Source organism: Salvelinus fontinalis, unplaced genomic scaffold (genome assembly GCF_029448725.1).
Source record: "Salvelinus fontinalis isolate EN_2023a unplaced genomic scaffold, ASM2944872v1 scaffold_0013, whole genome shotgun sequence".
In the NCBI taxonomy this organism is placed as follows: Eukaryota; Metazoa; Chordata; class Actinopteri; order Salmoniformes; family Salmonidae; genus Salvelinus; species Salvelinus fontinalis.
Window position 1 is genome coordinate 342,738 of NW_026600222.1, and position 24,394 is coordinate 367,131.

Below are 24,394 nucleotides of genomic sequence, written 5' to 3' on the forward strand. Positions count from 1 at the left end.
CAGTTAAGAGAATAAATTATTATAATTTAAAACTTTAGTAAAAGTCCTACAATACTGTAGGCATTAAAACAGACGTAATATTAATATCCTCTGTGTTGTTTCTAGATTCAGATGAACTTGCTGTGATTTGCCAACGTGAACTCAAATCTAATCTAAAGAAGAAGTTTCAATGTGTATTTGAGGGGATCGCTAAACAAGGAAACCCAACACTTCTCAATAAGATCTACACAGAGCTCTACATCACAGAGGGTGGAACAGGAGAGATCAATAATGAACATGAGCTGAGACAGATTGAGACAACAACCAGGAAACAAGCAAGACCAGAGACTGCAATCAAATGTAACGACATCTTCAAACCCTTAACTGGACAAGACAAACTTATCAGAACTGTGCTGACAAAGGGAGTTGCTGGCATTGGAAAAACAGTCTCTGTGCAGAAGTTCATTCTGGACTGGGCTGAAGGAAAAGCAAATCAGGATGTCCAATTTGTATTTTCATTCCCTTTTCGGGAGCTGAATTTGATGAAAGAGGATAAACACACTTTCATTGAACTTCTCAATCACTTCTCAATGGAAACCAAACAATCAAGAATCTCCAACTACGACAAATACAAAGTTCTGTTCATCTTTGATGGTCTGGATGAGTGCCGACTGCCCCTAGACTTCCAGAAGAACAAGATCTGTTGGGACGTCACAGAGTCAACCTCAGTGGATATTCTGCTGACAAATCTCATCAAAGGAAATCTGCTTCCCTCTGCTCTCCTTTGGATAACTACCCGACCTGCAGCAGCCAATAAGATCCCTTCAGGGTGTGTTGACCAGGTGACAGAGGTACGAGGGTTCAGTGACCCACAGAAGGAGGAGTACTTCAGGAAGAGATTCAGTGATGAGGACCTGGCCAGCAGAATCATCTCACACATAAAGAAATCAAGGAGCCTCCACATCATGTGCCACATTCCAGTCTTCTGTTGGATTTCTGCAACAGTCCTTGAACACATGCTGAAACATAAGAGAGAAGAGATGCCCAAAACTCTGACTGAGATGTACACACACCTTGTGGTGTTTCATACCAAACAGAAGAATGAAAAGTATCTTGGGAAAGAAGAGACAGGTCCACACTGGAATAAAGAGAGCATTCTGTCACTGGGAAAACTGGCTTTTCAACAGCTTGTGAAGGGCAATCTGATTTTCTATGAAGAAGACCTGAAAGAGGCTGGCATTGATGTCAATGACGCCTCAGTGTACTCAGGATTGTGCACACAGCTCTTTAAAGAGGAGTGTGGGCTGTACCAGGTCAAGGTGTTCTGCTTTCTTCATCTGAGCATTCAGGAGTTTCTGGCTGCTGTATATGTGTTCCTCTCATTCATCAACAACAATGAGAATCTAATGGCCGAACCTCAATCAATATCCAGTATCTTTTCTTTGCTGTTCAAAGACAATCCTGAAATTATTTTCTACAAGAGTGCTGTGGATAAAGCCTTACAAAGTGAGACGGGAAACCTGGACCTTTTCCTCCGGTTCCTTCTGGGCCTCTCACTGGAGTCCAATCAGAAGCACTTACAAGGTCTCCTGACAAAGACAAGAAGCAGCTCACAGAGCCATGAAGAAACAGTCAAGTACATCAAGGAGAAGATCAGGAAGAATCCCTCTCCAGAGAGGAGCATCAATCTGTTCCACTGTCTGAATGAACTGAATGACCATTCTCTAGTGGAGGAGATCCAAAGTTACCTGAACTCAGGAAGTCTCTCAAAACCCAACTTGTCACCTGCACAGTGGTCAGCTCTGGTCTTTGTGTTGCTGACTTCAGAAAAGGAGCCGGATGTGTTTGACCTGAAGAAATACTCCAGATCAGAGGAAGGTCTTCTGAGGCTGCTGCCAGTGGTCAAAGCCTCCAGAGCTGCTCTGTGAGTAAATAAAATGACATATCAGAACTAATCATCAGGAATACATATTCAGTTTAGAGAAAGATATGTATTTTAATATGATATTAATTTGAAAAACTTACTGAATCAGTGCATTGGTGTTCACATTGGTATAACACAATGACCATACAATTCAAGGAGGTGGAAGATTAATCTATATGTTGTTTGAGAGAATTAACCAAATGCATCTGACATTGTCCTTCTACACTACTGGTGTTAAATTAACAGTGTGTTTATGAAGTCATGATGATCTCTTTGTCAGGCTGTCAGGCTGTGGAGTCACAGAGGAAGGCTGTGCTTCTCTGGTCTCAGCTCTGAGGTCAAACCCCTCACACCTGAGAGAGCTGGACCTGAGTAACAATGACCTGAAGGATTCAGGAGTGAAGCTGCTCTCTGCTGGACTGGGGAATCCCCACTGTAAACTGGAGACTCTAAGGTCAGTATTCCTGTAGTTGGTCAACAAGTGATAACTGTTCACCAGATCCACATGTGTTTACCAGACACACATAGTCCCCAACATATGTGTTTGGACAGTGAAGCTTACAGTTTTACATTTACAATAATGAATAATGATGAATAACAAAGTTATAGAGGCACAAAGATCAGAATAAATGCTAAACACCCCTGTTATTGGTAATGGTGAGAGGTTAGCATGTTTTGTTGTAGCCTCTGTTATTGGTAATGGTGAGAGGTTAGTATGTTTTGTTGTAGTCTCTGTTATTGGTAATGGTGAGAGGTTAGTATGTTTTGTTGTAGCCTCTGTTATTGGTAATGGTGAGAGGTTAGCATGTTTTGTTGTAGCCTCTGTTATTGGTAATGGTGAGAGGTTAGCATGTTTTGTTGTAGTCTCTGTTATTGGTAATGGTGAGAGGTTAGCATGTTTTGTTGTATCCTCTGTTATTGGTAATGGTGAGAGGTTAGCATGTTTTGTTGTATCCTCTGTTATTGGTAATGGTGAGAGGTTAGCATGTTTTGTTGTAGTCTCTGTTATTGGTAATGGTGAGAGGTTAGCATGTTTTGTTGTAGTCTCTGTTATTGGTAATGGTGAGAGGTTAGCATGTTTTGTTGTAGTCTCTGTTATTGGTAATGGTGAGAGGTTAGCATGTTTTGTTGTAGCCTCTGTTATTGGTAATGGTGAGAGGTTAGCATGTTTTGTTGTAGCCTCTGTTATTGGTAATGGTGAGAGGTTAGCATGTTTTGTTGTATCCTCTGTTATTGGTAATGGTGAGAGGTTAGCATGTTTTGTTGTAGTCTCTGTTATTGGTAATGGTGAGAGGTTAGCATGTTTTGTTGTAGTCTCTGTTATTGGTAATAGTGAGAGGTTAGCATGTTTTGTTGTAGTCTCTGTTATTGGTAATAGTGAGAGGTTAGCATGTTTTGTTGTAGTCTCTGTTATTGGTAATGGTGAGAGGTTAGCATGTTTTGTTGTAGTCTCTGTTATTGGTAATGGTGAGAGGTTAGCATGTTTTGTTGTAGTCTCTGTTATTGGTAATGGTGAGAGGTTAGCATGTTTTGTTGTAGCCTCTGTTATTGGTAATGGTGAGAGGTTAGCATGTTTTGTTGTAGCCTCTGTTATTGGTAATGGTGAGAGGTTAGCATGTTTTGTTGTATCCTCTGTTATTGGTAATGGTGAGAGGTTAGCATGTTTTGTTGTAGTCTCTGTTATTGGTAATGGTGAGAGGTTAGCATGTTTTGTTGTAGTCTCTGTTATTGGTAATAGTGAGAGGTTAGCATGTTTTGTTGTAGTCTCTGTTATTGGTAATAGTGAGAGGTTAGCATGTTTTGTTGTAGCCTCTGTAATGTTCTCACTCATTAAGAAAAATCATGAATGAGTCATGAATAATAATCAAGGCATAATCAGGATTAATTTAGTATTGTTTATGGCATCTTCAGAATACATTTAATAGTGTTTAGAAACATGTTATCTACTCAATTAGACAGAAAATTACTCCAGTCATCATCCACCATTTTAATATTGGGCAAAACATAACCCAAAACAAACTGCAAAGTCAATCAACGAGTTTGAGTCACAGGCTTGATGTAGTCATTGCATTCGAGGAATATTAGACCAAATACTAAACTTTTGACTACTTTAATACACTATAAGTGAATTGGTCAGAATACTTATGACTTCTTCAAACAGGGGGACTAGATACATAAAATACTTTTATTTTTCTAAATGTTGAAACAGATATGTATTAAAATACCCTCAAATAAAGGTGACATTATATACTGTCACCTCATATGAAAAATTTGATCTGAAATTCAAAATGTTGGAGTATAGAGTCACATTTAAAATGTTAGCTTCACTGTCAAAATAGATATGGTGTGGACTGTATACTCAATACAATCTAAATCTGATACCTCACTGTCTGTCTTTTGACTGATACTGCTTTTTAAACTGGTCTGGTCAGTCTACTCAAATATTTGTACAATACATGTTTCTATCTACAAGCAATACTTTGATAATTTGTCATTTCTAATAATGATACATTCATTTATGAATAGATATGGCAGGTTTCAGGACACTGATGTATCTGAACATTTTGAAAAAATATACTGCCACTATTTTCAATACCAAAGAAGAGCAGTGTGATTTTAATATGATTTGACTCTTTGCAGGCTGTCAGGCTGTCTAGTCACAGAGGAAGGCTGTGCTTCTCTGGTCTCAGCTCTGAGGTCAAACCCAACATATTATTTGTGCACAGGTTACAGCGTAAAGAGGGAAAGCTAAGCGTAACATTTTAATACAACCTGTTTGTCATTGTATTTCTTCTGTGTTGGCAGACTCACTGGCTGTAAACTCACAGACACATCCTGTAAAGTGTTGGCCTCAGTTCTCAGTTCAAACCCCTCACACCTGAGAGAGCTGGATCTGAGTAACAATGACCTGAAGGATTCAGGAGTGAAGCTGCTCTCTGCTGGACTGGGGAATCCCCACTGTAAACTGGAGACTCTGAGGTCAGTATTCCTGTAGTTGGTCAACAAGTGATAACTGTTCACCAGATCCACATGTGTTTACCAGACACACATAGTCCACACCATATGTTGTTGTTGTTGAGTTGAGTTTATTTTATTTTTACAAGGACAGTGCACATTAATCAACGTTTCAGTAAAAGTGCCGGTTTTAGCCAGCCGGCTAATTTTCTACTGCAGTCCCTGGGCAGGTTATTAAAAACAATTGGAATATAGACAATAGCAACATAGGACAAGCAAGACATAGCAACATCGGACAAGCAAGATGTAGCATACAGACAGAGCAACATAGAACAAGCAAGATGTAGCATACAGACAGAGCAACATAGAACAAGCAAGATGTAGCATACAGACAGAGCAACATAGAACAAGCAAGACGTAGCATACAGACATAGCAACATAGAACAAGCAAGATGTAGCATACAGACAGAGCAACATAGAACAAAAAGCAGCAAGACAAAATTCATAAAAGCAACAAAGTGTTTCCACACCTCAGACAACATGGAAAGCGGCAACACACAGCTAGGGACCATGTTCACAAATCTGATTGACCTTTAGCCATGTCTTCAAGCCTTTTGTGAAAGGGTGATATGTGGTGCAGTTATGTGTGTCTGATGGCAGTGTATTCCAGACATGGGAAGCTCTCACAGAGAAAAAGGATTTACTAAAGGTCTCCTTAAGGGAACTATACAGTCACCTCTCATAGCAGACCTTGTGGATCTGCTGCCATATGTTTGGGTTTTCTGTTTAACAAAAATACTGAGTGGAGGGGGAGCCAGGCCATTTAGGATCTTGAATACAAGACATGCGTCGGTGTATTGCACAAGATTTTCCCAACTCAGGAGCTCATGCTTTCTGAGGATGTAACAGTGATGATGGCTATTGGGCTTCCTATCAAGCACTTTGAGAGCCTGTTTGTAGACAGACTGAATAGGTCTTAATGTTGTACAGCAAGCTTGGGCCCAACTAGTCAAGCAGTATGTTAAGTGGGGGAGTATCATAGATTTGAAGTACAGTTTTGCTACCTCTGGAGTCAAACAATTTCGTATAAATCGGAAATTAGCTAGGTTGAATTTGGTTATGTATTTGGTTATGTGGTTATATATGTATTTGGACAGTGAAGCTTATAGTTTTAAATTTGGTGCTATGCTCCAGCGTTTTGGATTTGAGATAGAATGTTTCATATTGGGCGACAGTACAGAATGTCACCTTTTATTTAAAGGTATTCATACATATATATTTTACCGTTTAGATATGAAAGCACTTTAAGTATCTTAACTCATCAAAAAAAGAAACATCCCTTTTTCAGGACCCTGTCTTTCAAAGATAATTCATAAAAATCCAAATAACTTTACAGATCTTCTTTGTAAAGGATTTCAACACTGTTTCCCATGCTTGTTCAATGAACCATAAACAATGAATGAACATGCACCTGTGGAACGGTAGTTTAGACACTAACAGCTTAGTCAATGAAGGTCATAGTTATGAAAACGTAGGACACTAAAGAGGACTTTCTACTGACTCTGAAAAACACCAAAAGAAAGATGCCCAGGGTCCCTGGTCATCTGCGTGAACTTGCCTTAGGCATGCTGCAAGGAGGTATGAGGACTGCAGATGTGGCCAGGGCAAGAAATTGCAATGTTTGTACTGTGAGACGCCTAAGACAGCGCTATAAGGAGACAGGACGGACAGCTGATCATCCTCGCAGTGGCAGACCACGTGTAACAACACCTGCGCAGGATCGGTACATCCGAACATCACACCTGCGGGACAGGTACAGGATGGCAACAACAACTGCCCGAGTTACACCAGGAACGCACAATCGCTACATCAGTGCTCAGACTGTTTGCAATAGGCTGAGAGAGGCTGGACTGAGGGATTGTAGGCCTGTTGTAAGGCAGGTCCTCACCAGACATCACTGGCAACAACGTCGCCTATAGGCACAAACCCACCATCGCTGGACCAGACAGGACTGGCAAAAAGCGCTCTTCACTGACGAGTCACGGTTTTGTCTCACCAGGGGTGATGGTTGGATTCGCGTTTATCGTCGAAGGAATGAGCGTTACACTGAGGCCTGTACTCTGGAGCGGGATCGATTTGGAGGTGGAGGGTCCGTCATGGTCTGGGGCGGTGTGTCACAGCATCATCAGACTGAGCTTATTGTCATTGCAGGCAATCTCAACGCTGTGCGTTACAGGGAAGACATCCTCCTCCCTCATGTGGTACCCTTCCTGTAGGCTCATCCTGACATGACCCTCCAGCATGACAATGCCACCAGCCATACTGCTCGTTCTGTGCGTGATTTCCTGCAAGACAGGAATGTCAGCATTCTGCCATGACCAGCGAAGAGCCCGGAACTCAATCCCATTGAGCACATCTGGGAACTGTTGGATCGGAGGGTGAGGGCTAGGTCCATTCCCCGCAAAAATGTTTGGGAACTTGCTGGTGCTTTGGTGGAAGATTGGGGTAACATCTCAGAGCAAGAACTGGCTAATCTGGTGCAGTCCGTGAGGAGGAGATGCACTGCAGTACTTATGCAGCTGGTGGCCACACCAGATACTGACTGTTACTTTTGATTTTGACCCCCCCCTGTTCAGGGACACATTATTCCTTTTCTGTTAGTCACATGTCTGTGGAACCTGTTTAGTTTTTGTCTCAGTTGTTGAATCTTGTTATGGTCATACAGATATTTACACATGTTAAGTTTGTTGAAAATAAACACAGATGACAGTGAGAGGACATTTCTTTTCTTGCTGAGTTTAGTTCTCCCATTTGAAGAAGTGTTAATTATTTGGACAAATTAATTTAGTCATACGTTTAGTATTTGGTCCCATATTCCATGCCTGCAGTGATTACATCAAGCTTGTGATTCTACTAACTAGTTGAATTCATTTGCAGTTTGTTTTGGTTGTGTTTTGGATTATGTTTTTCCTAAAAGAAACTAAATGGTGAATAATGTCCTGTCATTTTGGAGTCACTTCACTGGTATTGTCAGTAAGAATAGAAGATGTTTCTGAACACTTCTACGTTCATGTGGATGCTACCATGATTATGAATAATCATGAATGAATCTGGAATAATGATAAATAACAAAGTTATAGAGGCACAAAGATCTGAAAAAATGCTAACCTCCTCTGTTATTGGTAATGGTGAGAGGTTAACATGTTTTGTTGTAGTCTCTGTTATTGGTAATGGTGAGAGGTTAGCATGTTTTGTTGTAGTCTCTGTTATTGGTAATGGTGAGAGGTTAGTATGTTTTGTTGTAGCCTCTGTTATTGGTAATGGTGAGAGGTTAGCATGTTTTGTTGTAGTCTCTGTTATTGGTAATGGTGAGAGGTTAGCATGTTTTGTTGTAGCCTCTGTTATTGGTAATGGTGAGAGGTTAACATGTTTTGTTGTAGCCTCTGTTATTGGTAATGGTGAGAGGTTAGCATGTTTTGTTGTAGCCTCTGTTATTGGTAATGGTGAGAGGTTCGCATGTTTTGTTGTAGCCTCTGTTATTGGTAATGGTGAGAGGTTAGCATGTTTTGTTGTAGCCTCTGTTATGGGTAATGGTGAGAGATAGCATGTTTTGTTGTAGCCTCTATTATTGGTAATGGTGAGAGGTTAGCATGTTTTGTTGTAGCCTCTGTTATTGGTAATGGTGAGAGGTTCGCATGTTTTGTTGTAGCCTCTGTTATTGGTAATGGTGAGAGGTTAGCATGTTTTGTTGTAGTCTCTGTTATTGGTAATGGTGAGAGGTTAGTATGTTTTGTTGTAGTCTCTGTAACTTTCTCACTCATAATTGTCCATGGTTAATTCAGGAGTTTTCTTAATCATGACATCATCAGGATTAATTTAGTAGTGTTTAGAAACATGTTATCTACTCACTTAGATAGAAAATTACTTCAGACATCATCCACCATTGAGTTTCTATTGGGCAAAACACAACCAAAACAAACTGCAAATGTAAACACTCAGTTTACAACCGAATACTCAACTTTTGACTACTTGAATACACTATAAGTGAATGTGTCAGAATACTTGTGACTTCTTCAAATTATCAAAGTATGGGGGGACTAGATACATAAAGTGCTTTCATTTCTAAATGGTGAAACAGATATTTATGAAAATACCCTCAAATAAAAGGTGACATTATATACTGTCACCTCATATGAAACATTTGATCTGAAATCTAAAATTTTGGAGTATAGAGCCACATTTAAAATGTTAGCTTCACTGTCAAAATAGATATGATGTGGACTGTTTACTCAATACAATCTAAATCTGATACCTCACTGTCTGTCTTTTGACTGATACTGCTTTTTAAACTGGTCTGGTCAGTCTACTTGTCACGTTCCTGACCTGTTTTCTGTTGTTTGGTATGTGTTTAATTGGTCAGGGCGTGAGTTTGGGTGGGTAGTCTATGTTATGTGTTTTCTATGTTGGGTTAATGGGTTGCCTGGTATGGCTCTCAATTAGAGGCAGGTGTTTGGCGTTTCCTCTGATTGAGAGTCATATTAAGGTAGGTTGTTCTCACTGTTTGTTTGTGGGTGATTGTCGCTGTGTCTGTGTTTATTGCACCACACGGTACTGTCTCGTTCGTTCTTTCCTGTTCATGCGTGCTTCGTTATATGTAGTTTGCATGTTCAGGTCAGTCTACGTTGTTTGTTATTTTGTAAATATTCAAGTATAGTTCGTGTCAGTGTTCGTCGTGTCTAATAAATTCATTATGTATTCAACACCCGCTGCGCCTTGGTCCGTTCTTACACCACCAGACGAACGTTACACTACTCAAATATTTGTACTATACATTTTTCTCTCTACAAGCAATATTTTGATCATTTATAATAATGATACATTAATTTATGAATAGATATGGCAGGTTTCAGGACACTGATATATCTGAAAATGTTAATAAAATATAATGCCACTATTTTCACAACCAAAGAATAGCAGTGTGATTTTAATATCATTTTACTCTTTGCAGGCTGTCAGGCTGTGGAGTCACAGAGGAAGGCTGTGCTTCTCTGGTCTCAGCTCTGAGGTCAAACCCCTCACACCTGAGAGAGCTGGATCTGAGTAACAATGACCTGAAGGATTCAGGAGTGAAGCTGCTCTCTGCTGGACTGGAGAATCCCCACTGTAAACTGGAGACTCTAAGGTCAGTATTCCTGTAGATGGTCAACAAGTGACAACTGTTCACCAGATCCACATGTGTTTACCAGACACACATAGTCCACACCATATGTGTTTGGACAGTGAAGCTTACAGTTTAAATTTGATGCTATGCTCCAGCATTTTGGATTTGAGATAGAATGTTTCATATTAGGTGACAGTACAGAATGTCACCTTTTATTTGAGGTTAATGGTGAGAGGTTAGTAGGTTTTGTTGTAGCCTCTGTTATTGGTAATGGTGAGAGGTTAGTATGTTTTGTTGTAGCCTCTGTTATTGGTAATGGTGAGAGGTTAGCATGTTTTGTTGTAGCCTCTGTTATTGGTAATGGTGAGAGGTTAGCATGTTTTGTTGTAGTCTCTGTTATTGGTAATGGTGAGAGGTTAGCATGTTTTGTTGTAGCCTCTGTTATTGGTAATGGTGAGAGGTTAGCATGTTTTGTTGTAGCCTCTGCTATTGGTAATGGTGAGAGGTTAGTATGTTTTGTTGTAGTCTTTGTTATTGGTAATGGTGAGAGGTTAGCATGTTTTTAGTAGCCTCTGCTATTGGTAATGGTGAGAGGTTAGTATGTTTTGTTGTAGCCTCTGTTATTAGTAATGGTGAGAGGTTAGCATGTTTTGTTGTAGCCTCTGCTATTGGTAATGGTGAGAGGTTAGTATGTTTTGTTGTATCCTCTGTTAGTGGTATTGGTCAGAGGTTAGCATGTTTTGTTGTAGCCTCTGTTAGTGGTAATGGTGAGAGGTTAGCATGTTTTGTTGTAGCCTCTGCTATTGGTAATGGTGAGAAGTTAGTATGTTTTGTTGTAGCCTCTGCTATTGGTAATGGTGAGAGGTTAGTATGTTTTGTTGTAGCCTCTGTTATTGGTAATGGTGAGAGGTTAACATGTTTTGTGGTAGCCTCTGTTATTGGTAATGGTGAGAGGTTAGCATGTTTTGTTGTATCCTCTGTTAGTGGTAATGGTGAGAGGTTAGCATGTTTTGTTGTAGTCTCTGTTATTGGTAATGGTGAGAGGTTAGCATGTTTTGTTGTAGTCTCTGTTATTGGTAATGGTGAGAGGCTAGTATGTTTTGTTGTAGCCTCTGTTATTGGTAATGGTGAGAGGTTAGCCTGTTTTATTGTAGCCTCTGTTATTGGTAATGGTGAGAGGTTAGTATGTTTTGTTGTAGCCTCTGTTATTGGTAATGGTGAGAGGTTAGCATTTTTTGTTGTAGCCTCTGTTATTGGTAATGGTGAGCGGTTAGCATGTTTTATTGTAGCCTCTGTTATTGGTAATGGTGAGAGGTTAGCATGTTTTGTTGTATCCTCTGTTATTGGTAATGGTGAGAGGTTAGCATGTTTTGTTGTAGCCTCTGTTATTGGTAATGGTGAGAGGTTAGCATGTTTTGTTGTATCCTCTGTTATTGGTAATGGTGAGAGGTTAGCATGTTTTGTTGTAGCCTCTGTAATTTTCTCACTCATTTTTTTTTTCATGATTCATTCATGATTTTTCTTAATCACGGCATCATCAGGATTAATTAAGTAGTGTTTAGAAACATGTTATCTACTCACTTTAGAAAGAAAATTACTCACCACCAAAGAATAGCAGTGTAATTTTTTATGATGTTATCTTTGTCAGGCTGTCTAGTCACAGAGGAAGGCTGCTTCTCTGGTCTCAGCTCTGAGGTCAAACCCAACACATTATTTGTGCACAGGTTACAGTGTAAGCAGGGAAAGCTAAGCGTAACATTTTAATACAACCTGTCTGTCATTGTATTTCTTCTGTGTTGGCAGACTCGCTGGCTGTAAACTCACAGACACATCCTGTAAAGTGTTGGCCTCAGTTCTCAGTTCAAACCCCTCACACCTGAGAGAGCTGGATCTGAGTAACAATGACCTGAAGGATTCAGGAGTGAAGCTGCTCTCTGCTGGACTGGGGAATCCCCACTGTAAACTGGAGACTCTAAGGTCAGTATTCCTGTAGATGGTCAACAAGTGGTAACTGTTCACCAGATCCACATGTGTTTACCAGACACACATAGTCCACACCATATGTGTTTGGACAGTGAAGCTTACAGTTTTAAATTTGGTGCTATGCTCCAGCATTTTGGATTTGAGATAGAATGTTTCATATTAGGCAACAGTCCAGAATGTCACCTTTTATTTAATGTTATTCATGCATATATAATTTACCGTTTAGAAATGAAATTGCTATATGTCTCTAGTCCCCCCATTTGAAGAAGTCTAAACAAATTCACTTATAGTGTAATAAAGTTGTCATAAGTTTAGTATGTGGTCCCATATTCCATGCCTCCAGTGATTACATCAATCTTGTGTTTCTACAAACTTGTTGAATTCATTTACAGTTTGTTTTGGTTGTGTTTTGGATGATGTTTTTCCTGATAGAAACTGAATGGTGAATAATGTCCTGTCATTTTGGAGTCACTTCACTTGTATTGTCAGTAAGAATAGAAGATGTTTCTGAACACTTCTACATTCATGTGGATGCTACCATGATTATGAATAATCAGGAATGAATCCTGAATAATGATGAATGAGAAAGTTAGTGGCACAAATATCAGACCCCCTCTGTTATTGGTAATGGTGAGAGGTTAGCATGTTTTGTTGTAGTCTCTGTTATTGGTAATGGTGAGATGTTAGCATGTTTTGTTGTAGCCTCTGTTATTGGTAATGGTGAGAGGTTAGCATGTTTTGTTGTATCCTCTGTTATTGGTAATGGTGAGAGGTTAGCATGTTTTGTTGTAGTCTCTGTTATTGGTAATGGTGAGAGGTTAGCATGTTTTATTGTAGCCTCTGTTATTGGTAATGGTGAGAGGTTAGCATGTTTTGTTGTAGCCTCTGTTATTGGTAACGGTGAGAGGTTAGCATGTTTTGTTGTAGTCTCTGTTATTGGTAATGGTGAGAGGTTAGTATGTTTTGTTGTATCCTCTGTTATTGGTAATGGTGAGAGGTTAGCATGTTTTGTTGTAGTCTCTGTTATTGGTAATGGTGAGAGGTTAGCATGTTTTATTGTAGTCTCTGTTATTGGTAATGGTGAGAGGTTAGCATGTTTTGTTGTAGCCTCTGTTATTGGTAATGGTGAGAGGTTAGCATGTTTTGTTGTAGTCTCTGTTATTGGTAATGGTGAGAGGTTAGCATGGTTTGGTGTAGCCTCTGTTATTGGTAATGGTGAGAGGTTAGTATGTTTTGTTGTAGCCTCTGTTATTGGTAATGGTGAGAGGTTAGCATGTTTTGTTGTAGCCTCTGTTATTGGTAATGGTGAGAGGTTAGCATGTTTTGTTGTATCCTCTGTTATTGTTAATGGTGAGAGGTTAGCATGTTTTGTTGTAGCCTCTGTAACTTTCTCATTCATCATTTTTCATGATTATTTTATGATTTGTGTTAATTCTGGCATCATCAGGATTAATTTATTATTGTTTAGAAACATCTTATCTACTCACATAGAAAGACAATTACTCCAGTCATCATCCACCATTCAGTTACTATTGGGCAAAACAACCAAAACACAACCAAAACAAACTGCAAATGCAACCAACCAGTTTACAACCAAGTAGTATACTTTTGACTACTTTATTACAATATTTGTGAATTTGTCCGAATATATTTAATATTTTTCAAAAATGTGAAACAGATATGTATTAAAATATCCTAAAATAAAAGGTGACATTATATACTGTCACCTCATATGAAACATTTGATCTCAAATCCTAAATGTTGGATTATAGAGCCACGTTTAAAATGTTAGCTTCACTGTCAAAATAGATATGGTGTGGACTGTTTACTCAATACAATCTAAATCTGATACCTCACTGTCTGTCTTTTGACTGATACTGCTTTTTAATCTGGTCTGGTCAGTCTACTCAAATATTTGTACTATACATTTTTCTCTCTACAAGCAATACTTTGATATTTTGTTATTTCTAATAATGAAACATTAATTTCTGAATAGATATGGCAGGTTTCAGGACACTGATATATCTGAACAGTTTGAAAAAATATACTGCCACTATTTTCTCAACCAAAGAATAGCAGTGTGATTTTAATATGATTTAACTCTTTGCAGGCTGTCAGGCTGTCTAGTCACAGAGGAAGGCTGGGCATCTCTGGTCTCAGCTCTGAGGTCAAACCCCTCACACCTGAGAGAGCTGGACTTGAGTAAAAATGACCTGAAGGATTCAGGAGTGAAGCTGCTCTCTGCTGGACTGGGGAATCCCCACTGTAAACTGGAGACTCTGAGGTCAGTATTCCTGTAGTTGGTCAACAAGTGATAACTGTTCACCAGATCCACATGTGTTTACCAGACACACATAGTCCACACCATATGTGTTTGGACAGTGAAGCTTACAGTTTTACATTTGGTGCTGTCCTCCAGCATGTTGTATTTTGTATATGTTTCATATTAGGTGACAGTACAGAAAGTCACCTTTTATTTGAGGTTAATGGTGAGAGGTTAGCATGTTTTGTTGTAGCCTCTGTAACTCTCTCACTCATTATTATTCACTCATGGTCTTTCTTAATCATGGCAGTCACAGGCTTGATGTAGTCATTGTGTTCAAAGAAATGGGACCAAATACTATACTTTTGACTACTTTAATACACTATGAGAGAATTGGTCAGAATAATTATGACTTCTTCAAATGGGGGGACTAGATACATAAAGTGCTTTTATTTCTAAATGGTGAAACAGATATATATTAAAATATCCTCAAATAAAAGGTGACATTATATACTGTCACCTCATATGAAACATTTGATCTGAAATCCAAAATGTTGGAGTATAGAGCCACATTTAAAATGTTAGCTTCACTGTCAAAATAGATATGGTGTGGACTGTTTACTCATAAGAATCAAAATCTGATACCTCACTGTCTGTCTTTTGACTGATACTGCGTTTTAAACTGGTCTGGTCAGTCTACTCAAATATTTGTACTATATATTTTTCTCTCTACAAGCAATACTTTGATATTTTGTCATTTCTAATAATGAAACATTAATTTATGAGTAGATATGGCAGGTTTCAGGACACTGATGTATCTGAAAATGTTGAAAAAATATACTGCCACTATTTTCACGACCACAGATTAGCAGTGTGATTTTAATATGATTTGACTCATTGCAGGCTGTCAGGCTGTCTAGTCACAGAGGAAGGCTGTGCTTCTCTGGTCTCAGCTCTGGAGTCAAACCCCTCACACCTGAGAGAGCTGGACCTGAGCTACAATCACCCAGGAGACTCAGGAGTCAGACTGCTCTCTGCTGGACTGGAGGATCCACACTGCAGACTGGAGAAACTCAAGTATGTAGAGGGTTTATGTCAATGTTCATATCAGACATGTTTGACTTATCAGGCTAGTTAAGACAAACATTCTAACCACCACTTGGACAAAGTTATATGCTGAGTGTGTGTGTGTGTGTGTCAGTGTATGTGTGTTTGTGTGTGTGTGTGTGTGTGTATCAATGTGTGTGAGTGTGTGTGTGTCCTGTGTGTGAGTGTGTCTGTGTCCTGTGTGTGTGTCCAGTGTGTGTGTGTGTGTGTGTGTGTGTGCGTGAGTGTGTGTCCGTGCAGGTGTCCAGTCTGTCCAGTGTGTGTGTGTGTGTGTGAGTGAGTGAGTTCAGGTGTATCCCTCAATGACTGTCTGTTCTTCTGCTTACCGCTACAGTGTGGAACATGGTGGAGAGAACAGAATGAAACCTGGGCTTAGAAAATGTGAGTGTTGACTGCTGTGAAGAATATGACTAAGAATAAGTCTTAATTCAAGTTAAGTCAAAGACCACCATCATTACTTACTTGGTCATATTAAATATCAGCTGTAGTTCTACAGAAGCAGAAATCAGGAACACCAACGTTTACAAAGAGTTGATTTGATAGTGTGTGTGTGTGTGTGTGTGTGTGAGGTGTGTGTGTGTGTGTGTAATTAATGTGAATAAGTGTGTTTTATTTTACCATACAATATAACATATGATCATTCAACAAGTCTCAAGTTACCTTAACTTCTCCTTTTGATACCTAGAAACATCTACATTAAATTAATTAGTGAAAAGTGAGTTAACATTCTAATGTGAATGATGATGATTTCTAATATTGTGTCTGGTTTCATCCATCAGATGTCTGTGATCTCACACTGGACCCAAACACAGTAAACAGAAACCTCTCTCTGTCTGAGGAGAACAGAAAGGTGACATGGAGGAGAGAGAAGCAGCCGTATTCTGATCACCCAGAGAGATTTGAGGGCCGTGGACAGGTGCTGTGTAGAGAGGGTCTGACTGGGCGCTGTTACTGGGAGGTTGAGTGGAGTGGGAGAATGGCTGGTATAGGAGTGACATATAAAGGAATCAGCAGGAGAGGAAGGGGTGATGACTGTTGTCTTGGATGCAATGACAAGTCCTGGAGTCTGGACTGCTCTGAAGACAGTTACGCTGCCTGGCACAATAAAAATCCCACTACCATAGACGTCCTCCCCTCCAGCTCCCACAGAGTAGGAGTGTATCTGGACTGGCCAGCCGGCACTCTGTCCTTCTATAGAGCCTCCTCTGACACACTGACCCACCTGATCACATTCACCTCCACATTCACTGAGCCCCTCTATCCAGGGTTTGGGGTTGATTATGACTCCTCAGTGTCCCTGAAATAATAACCTGACACACACACACACACACACACACACACACACACACACACACACATACACACATTGGACGGAGATTCACGCACACAAACACTGGACAGACACGGGACACAAACACACACTGAACACACACACACACACACACATACTGGACACATAGACACAAACACACACTGGGAACACAGACACACACACTGGACACACAGACACACACACTGGACACACAGACAAACACAGACACACAGACACAGGACACACACATACAGGACAAATACACTGGACGGACACACTGGACACACAAAGACACACTGGACGGACACACACACACACACACACACACATACTGGACACACAGACACACACTTGACACACGCACACACGCACACTGGACACACACACACTGGACACACACACACTGGACACACACACACTGGACACACACACACTGGACACACACTGGACACACACTGGACACACAGACAGGCACACACACTGGACACACAGACACACACACACTGGACACACAGACACACACACACACAGACACACACACACACACTGGACACACTGGACACACAGACACACACACACTGGACAAACAGACACAGGACACACACACATACAGGACAAATACACTGAACGGACACACACACAAACACACACACACTGGACACACAGACACACACACACAGGACACACACACACACAGGACACACACACACACACACAGGACACACACACATACAGGACAAATACCCATACAGGACAAATACACTGAACGGACACACACACAAACACACACACACACACACACACACACTGGATGGACACACTGGACACACACACACACACACACACACACACACAAACACACACTGGACACACACTGTACATACACACACATACACACACACACACACACTGGACATACAAACACTGGACAGACACACTCAGGACACACACACACACTGGACACAAACACACACACACGGACACACACACGGACACACACACACACAGGACACAGGACAAATACACTGGACGGACACACACACAAACACACACACACACTGGACGGACACACTGGACACACACACACACACAAAAACACACACTGGACGGACACACTGGAAAAACACACACACACACACACACACACACACACACACACACACACACACACACACACACACACACACACACACACACACACACTTACACTGGACACACACACACACACACTTACACTGGACACACACACACACACACACACACACACACACACACACACACTGGACACACACACACACACACACACACACACACACAGGACATAAACACACACACACTCACTGGACACACATTGGGCACACACACACTGGACACACACTGGGCACACAAATACTGGACACACACACACACACACACACACTGCACACACACACACACACACACTGGACACACACACACATTCACACTGGACACACATTGGGCACACACACACTGGACACACACTGGGCACACAAATACTGGACACACACACACACACTGGACACACACACACACTCTGGACACACACACACACTCTGGACACACACTGGGCACACAAATACTGGACACACACACACACACTGCACACACACACACACTGGACACACACACACACTCTGGACACACACACACACTCTGGACACACACTGGACATACAAACACTGGACACACACACAGGACACACACACACACGGACACACACACGGACACACACACACACACAGGACACAGGACAAATACACTGGACGGACACACACACAAACACACACACACACTGGACGGACACACTGGACACACACACACACAAAAACACACACTGGACGGACACACTGGAAAAACACACACTTACACTGGACACACACACACACACACTTACACTGGACACACACACACACACACACACACACACTTACACTGGACACACACACACACACACACTGGACACACACACACACTGGACACACACACACACACACACACACACTGGACACACACACACACACACACACACACACACAGGACATAGACACACACACACACACTAGACACAAACACAGACACACTCACTGGACACACACTGGACACACACACAGGACACACACACACACTCACACTGGACACACATTGGGCACACACACACTGGGCACACAAATACTGGACACACACACACACACTGGACACACACACACACTGGACACACACACACACACACTCTGGACACCCACACACACTCTGGACACACACTGAGCACACAAATACTGGACACACACACACACTCTGGACACACACACACACTCTGGACACACACTGGGCACACAAATACTGGACACACACACACACTCTGGACACACACACACTCTGGACACACACTGGGCACACAAATACTGGACACACACACACACTCTGGACACACACACACACTGTGCACACAAATACTGGACACACACACACACTCTGGACACACACACACACACACTGTGCACACAAATACTGGACACACACACACACTCTCTCAAACACACACACACACACATACGCGTCTTCCTATATTTGTGAGATCCTTGACCCAGGAGGAATGAGGACCATCATTTCTGATTGGGAACAAACAGACACCTTATTCCAGCGCTAAGTGGTCCCACAAACACAGAGGTGAAAATATTACAGGAATATTCTGTTGATGAAGAAGTCACTCAATCCACCCAAAACAACACGCAGTCTTTCCACAAGACTCCCATGAAGTTATAGTGTGACGTTATGAGTTGACGTTAAAGTCACATTCTCAGAACATACTGCACTTGTTTTATACTGTTTTAGATGGATCCTCTGTTTAAACATTTAAACTCTTACAATAACACTGTTAAAATAACAATGTGATCATTTGTTGTACGTCTTTTATGTTATAAAAACGAATTGTACAATTATATATGGACATACGCTCCATAGTTATACAAGTATACAAGGATATATTGTACTTTTCATAATAAAACATACTTGAAACAAGAAAAAGCATGTTAATTGTGAAAACATTTTTGTTATTGATTTCACATTTCCTCTGTCAGTCGCAGGTTGACGTTTGTCATGAATCTTGACCTGGAGGCAGTCCTGTGTGATTTCCTCTAGATATGCCAGCTGCAAAGTCAAAATTGTCTGTGGAAAATAATGTTGTTTTATCGTCTTAATTTAAGGGAAGGGTTAGCAGTGTGGTTAGGTTTAAGGTTAGAATTAAAATCAGATTGTATTACTTTGTGCCTGTTCCAGCTAGTGACCACTTTGCTGAACTGCCTCCAGAACAAGATTCATGACAATAAATGCCAACCTGCCTCCCAGTCATCCCCTCCTTATCTTTACAAGGCTGCAGAACATGCAAGCTAGTGATGTGGGGGTTCTCTCATAACCCTCAGTCCCCAGGTGGGTAGATGGCAGGTTGTATAAAGAGAAGCTAGTGATGTGGGGGTTCTCTCATAACCCTCAGTCCCCAGGTGGGTAGATGGCAGGTTGTATAAAGAGAAGCTAGTGATGTGGGGGTTCTCTCATAACCCTCAGTCCCCAGGTGGGTAGATGGCAGGTTGTATAAAGAGAAGCTAGTGATGTGGGGGTTCTCTCATAACCCTCAGTCCCCAGGTGGGTAGATGGCAGGTTGAATAAAGAGAAGCTAGTGATGTGGGGGTTCTCTCATAACCCTGAGTCCCCAGGTGGGTAGATGGCAGGTTGTATAAAGAGAAGCTAGTGATGTGGGGGGTCTCTCATAACCCTCAGTCCCCAGGTGGGTAGATGGCAGGTTGAATAAAGAGAAGCTAGTGATGTGGGGGTTCTCTCATAACCCTCAGTCCCCAGGTGGGTAGATGGCAGGTTGAATAAAGAGAAGCTAGTGATGTGGGGGTTCTCTCATAACCCCCAGTCCCCAGGTGGGTAGATGGCAGGTTGAATAAAGAGAAGCTAGTGATGTGGGGGTTCTCTCACAACCCTCAGTCCCCAGGTGGGTAGATGGCAGGTTGAATAAAGAGAAGCTAGTGATGTGGGGGTTCTCTCATAACCCTCAGTCACCAGGTGGGTAGATGGCAGGTTGTATAAAGAGAAGCTAGTGATGTGGGGGTTCTCTCATAACCCTCAGTCCCCAGGTGGGTAGATGGCAGGTTGAATAAAGAGAAGCTAGTGATGTGGGGGTTCTCTCATAACCCTCAGTCCCCAGGTGGGTAGATGGCAGGTTGAATAAAGAGAAGCTAGTGATGTGGGGGTTCTCTCATAACCCTCAGTCCCCAGGTGGGTAGATGGCAGGTTGAATAAAGAGAAGCTAGTGATGTGGGGGTTCTCTCATAACCCTCAGTCCCCAGGTGGGTAGATGGCAGGTTGAATAAAGAGAAGCTAGTGATGTGGGGGTTCTCTCATAACCCTCAGTCCCCAGGTGGGTAGATGGCAGGTTGAATAAAGAGAAGCTAGTGATGTGGGGGTTCTCTCATAACCCTCAGTCCCCAGGTGGGTAGATGGCAGGTTGTATAAAGAGAAGCTAGTGATGTGGGGGTTCTCTCATAACCCTCAGTCCCCAGGTGGGTAGATGGCAGGTTGTATAAAGAGAAGCTAGTGATGTGGGGGTTCTCTCATAACCCTCAGTCCCCAGGTGGGTAGATGGCAGGTTAAATAAAGAGAAGCTAGTGATGTGGGGGTTCTCTCATAACCCTCAGTCCCCAGGTGGGTAGATGGCAGGTTGTATAAAGAGAAGCTAGTGATGTGGGGGTTCTCTCATAACCCTCAGTCCCCAGGTGGGTAGATGGCAGGTTGAATAAAGAGAAGCTAGTGATGTGGGGGTTCTCTCATAACCCTCAGTCCCCAGGTCGGTAGATAGTCCACTCAGTGTATAACCTGTAGGCTACACTGCTCAGTTAGAGTAATATCTAGTCCACTCAGTGTATAACCTATAGACTACACTGCTCAGTTAGAGTAATATCTAGTCCACTCAGTGTATAACCTGTAGGCTACACTGCTCAGTTAGAGTAATATCTAGTACACTCAGTGTATAACCTGTAGACTACACTGCTCAGTTAGAGTAATATCTAGTCCACTCAGTGTATAACCTGTAGACTACACTGCTCAGTTAGACTAATATCTAGTCCACTCAGTGTATAACCTGTAGACTACACTGCTCAGTTAGAGTAATATCTAGTCCACTCAGTGTATAACCTATAGACTACACTGCTCAGTTAGAGTAATATCTATTCCACTCAGTATATAACCTGTAGGCTACACTGCTCAGTAAGTGTAATATCTTGTCCACTCAGTGTATAACCTGTAGGTTACACTGCTCAGTTAGAGTAATATCTAGTCCACTCAGTGTATACCCTGTAGGCTACACTGCTCAGTTAGAGTAATATCTAGTCCACTCAGTGTATAACCTATAGACTACACTGCTCAGTTAGAGTAATATCTAGTCCACTCAGTGTACAACCTGTAGGCTACACTGCTCAGTTAGAGTAATATCTAGTCCACTCAGTGTATAACCTATAGACTACACTGCTCAGTTAGAGTAATATCTAGTCCACTCAGTGTATAACCTGTAGGCTACACTGCTCAGTTAGAGTAATATCTAGTCCACTCAGTGTATAACCTAGAGACTAAACTGCTCAGTTAGAGTAATATCTAGTCCACTCAGTGTGTAACCTGTAGACTACACTGCTCAGTTAGAGTAATATCTAGTCCACTCAGTGTATAACCTGTAGACTACACTGCTCAGTTAGAGTAATATCTAGTACACTCAGTGTATAACCTGTAGACTACACTGCTCAGTTAGAGTAATATCTAGTCCACTCAGTGTATAACCTGTAGACTACACTGCTCAGTTAGAGTAATATCTAGTCCACTCAGTGTATAACCTGTAGGCTACACTGCTCAGTTAGAGTAATATCTAGTCCACTCAGTGTATAACCTATAGACTACACTGCTCAGTTAGAGTAATATCTAGTCCACTCAGTGTATAACCTGTAGACTACACTGCCTAGTTAGAGTAATATCTAGTCCACTCAGTGTATAACCTGTAGACTACACTGCTCAGTTAGAGTAATATCTAGTCCACTCAGTGTATAACCTGTAGGCTACACTGCTCAGTTAGAGTAATATCTAGTCCACTCAGTGTATAACCTGTAGACTACACTGCTCAGTTAGAGTAATATCTAGTCCACTCAGTGTATAACCTGTAGACTACACTGCTCAGTTAGAGTAATATCTAGTCCACTCAGTGTATAACCTGTAGGCTACACTGCTCAGTTAGAGTAATATCTAGTCCACTCAGTGTATAACCTGTAGACTACACTGCTCAGTTAGAGTAATATCTAGTCCACTCAGTGTATAACCTGTAGGCTACACTGCTCAGTTAGAGTAATATATAGTCCACTCAGTGTATAACCTGTAGGCTACACTGCTCAGTTAGAGTAATATCTAGTCCACTCAGTGTCTAACCTGTAGGCTACACTGCTCAGTTAGAGTAATATCTAGTCCACTCAGTGTATAACCTGTAGACTACACTGCTCAGTTAGAGTAATATCTAGTCCACTCAGTGTCTAACCTGTAGACTACACTGCTCAGTTAGAGTAATATCTAGTCCACTCAGTGTCTAACCTGTAGACTACACTGCTCAGTTAGAGTAATATCTAGTCCACTCAGTGTATAACCTATAGACTACACTGCTCAGTTAGAGTAATATCTAGTCCACTCAGTGTATAACCTGTAGACTACACTGCTCAGTTAGAGTAATATTTAGTCCACTCAGTGTATAACCTGTAGACTACACTGCTCAGTTAGAGTAATATCTAGTCCACTCAGTGTATAACCTATAGGCTACACTGCTCAGTTAGAGTAATATCTAGTCCACTCAGTGTCTAACCTGTAGACTACACTGCTCAGTTAGAGTAATATCTAGTCCACTCAGTGTATAACCTATAGACTACACTGCTCAGTTAGAGTAATATCTAGTCCACTCAGTGTCTAACCTGTAGACTACACTGCTCAGTTAGAGTAATATCTAGTCCACTCAGTGTATAACCTGTAGACTACACTGCTCAGTTAGAGTAATATCTAGTCCACTCAGTGTATAACCTGTAGGCTACACTGCTCAGTTAGAGTAATATCTAGTCCACTCAGTGTATAACCTATAGACTACACTGCTCAGTTAGAGTAATATCTAGTCCACTCAGTGTATAACCTATAGACTACACTGCTCAGTTAGAGTAATATCTAGTCCACTCAGTGTATAACCTGTAGGCTACACTGCTGAGTTAGAGTAATATCTAGTCCACTCAGTGTATAACCTATAGACTACACTGCTCAGTTAGAGTAATATCTAGTCCACTCAGTGTATAACCTGTAGGATACACTGCTCAGTTAGAGTAATATCTAGTCCACTCAGTGTATAACCTGTAGGCTACACTGCTCAGTTAGAGTAATATCTAGTCCACTCAGTGTATAACCTGTAGGCTACACTGCTCAGTTAGAGTAATATCTAGTCCACTCAGTGTATAACCTATAGACTACACTGCTCAGTTAGAGTAATATCTAGTCCACTCAGTGTATAACCTATAGACTACACTGCTCAGTTAGAGTAATATCTAGTCCACTCAGTGTATAACCTGTAGACTACACTGCTCAGTTAGAGTAATATCTAGTCCACTCAGTGTATAACCTGTA

General features: G+C 41.4%; 1 protein-coding gene across 1 annotated transcript in view; it reads left to right on the top strand.

The window, feature by feature from the left end:
• The window catches only part of LOC129842111 (NACHT, LRR and PYD domains-containing protein 12-like), a 109,542-nt gene extending 92,830 nt beyond the window's left edge, over positions 1-16,712 (top strand). The window contains exons 6-14 of the mRNA XM_055910506.1: positions 112-1,903; positions 2,184-2,357; positions 4,709-4,882; positions 9,867-10,040; positions 11,823-11,996; positions 14,113-14,286; positions 15,169-15,342; positions 15,707-15,753; positions 16,152-16,712. Of these exons, the coding sequence (XP_055766481.1) occupies positions 112-1,903; positions 2,184-2,357; positions 4,709-4,882; positions 9,867-10,040; positions 11,823-11,996; positions 14,113-14,286; positions 15,169-15,342; positions 15,707-15,753; positions 16,152-16,678 (3,410 nt within the window). The 3' untranslated portion in view covers positions 16,679-16,712. The remainder of the gene's footprint in view (positions 1-111; positions 1,904-2,183; positions 2,358-4,708; positions 4,883-9,866; positions 10,041-11,822; positions 11,997-14,112; positions 14,287-15,168; positions 15,343-15,706; positions 15,754-16,151) is intronic.
• Positions 16,713-24,394: the final 7,682 nt, after the last annotated feature.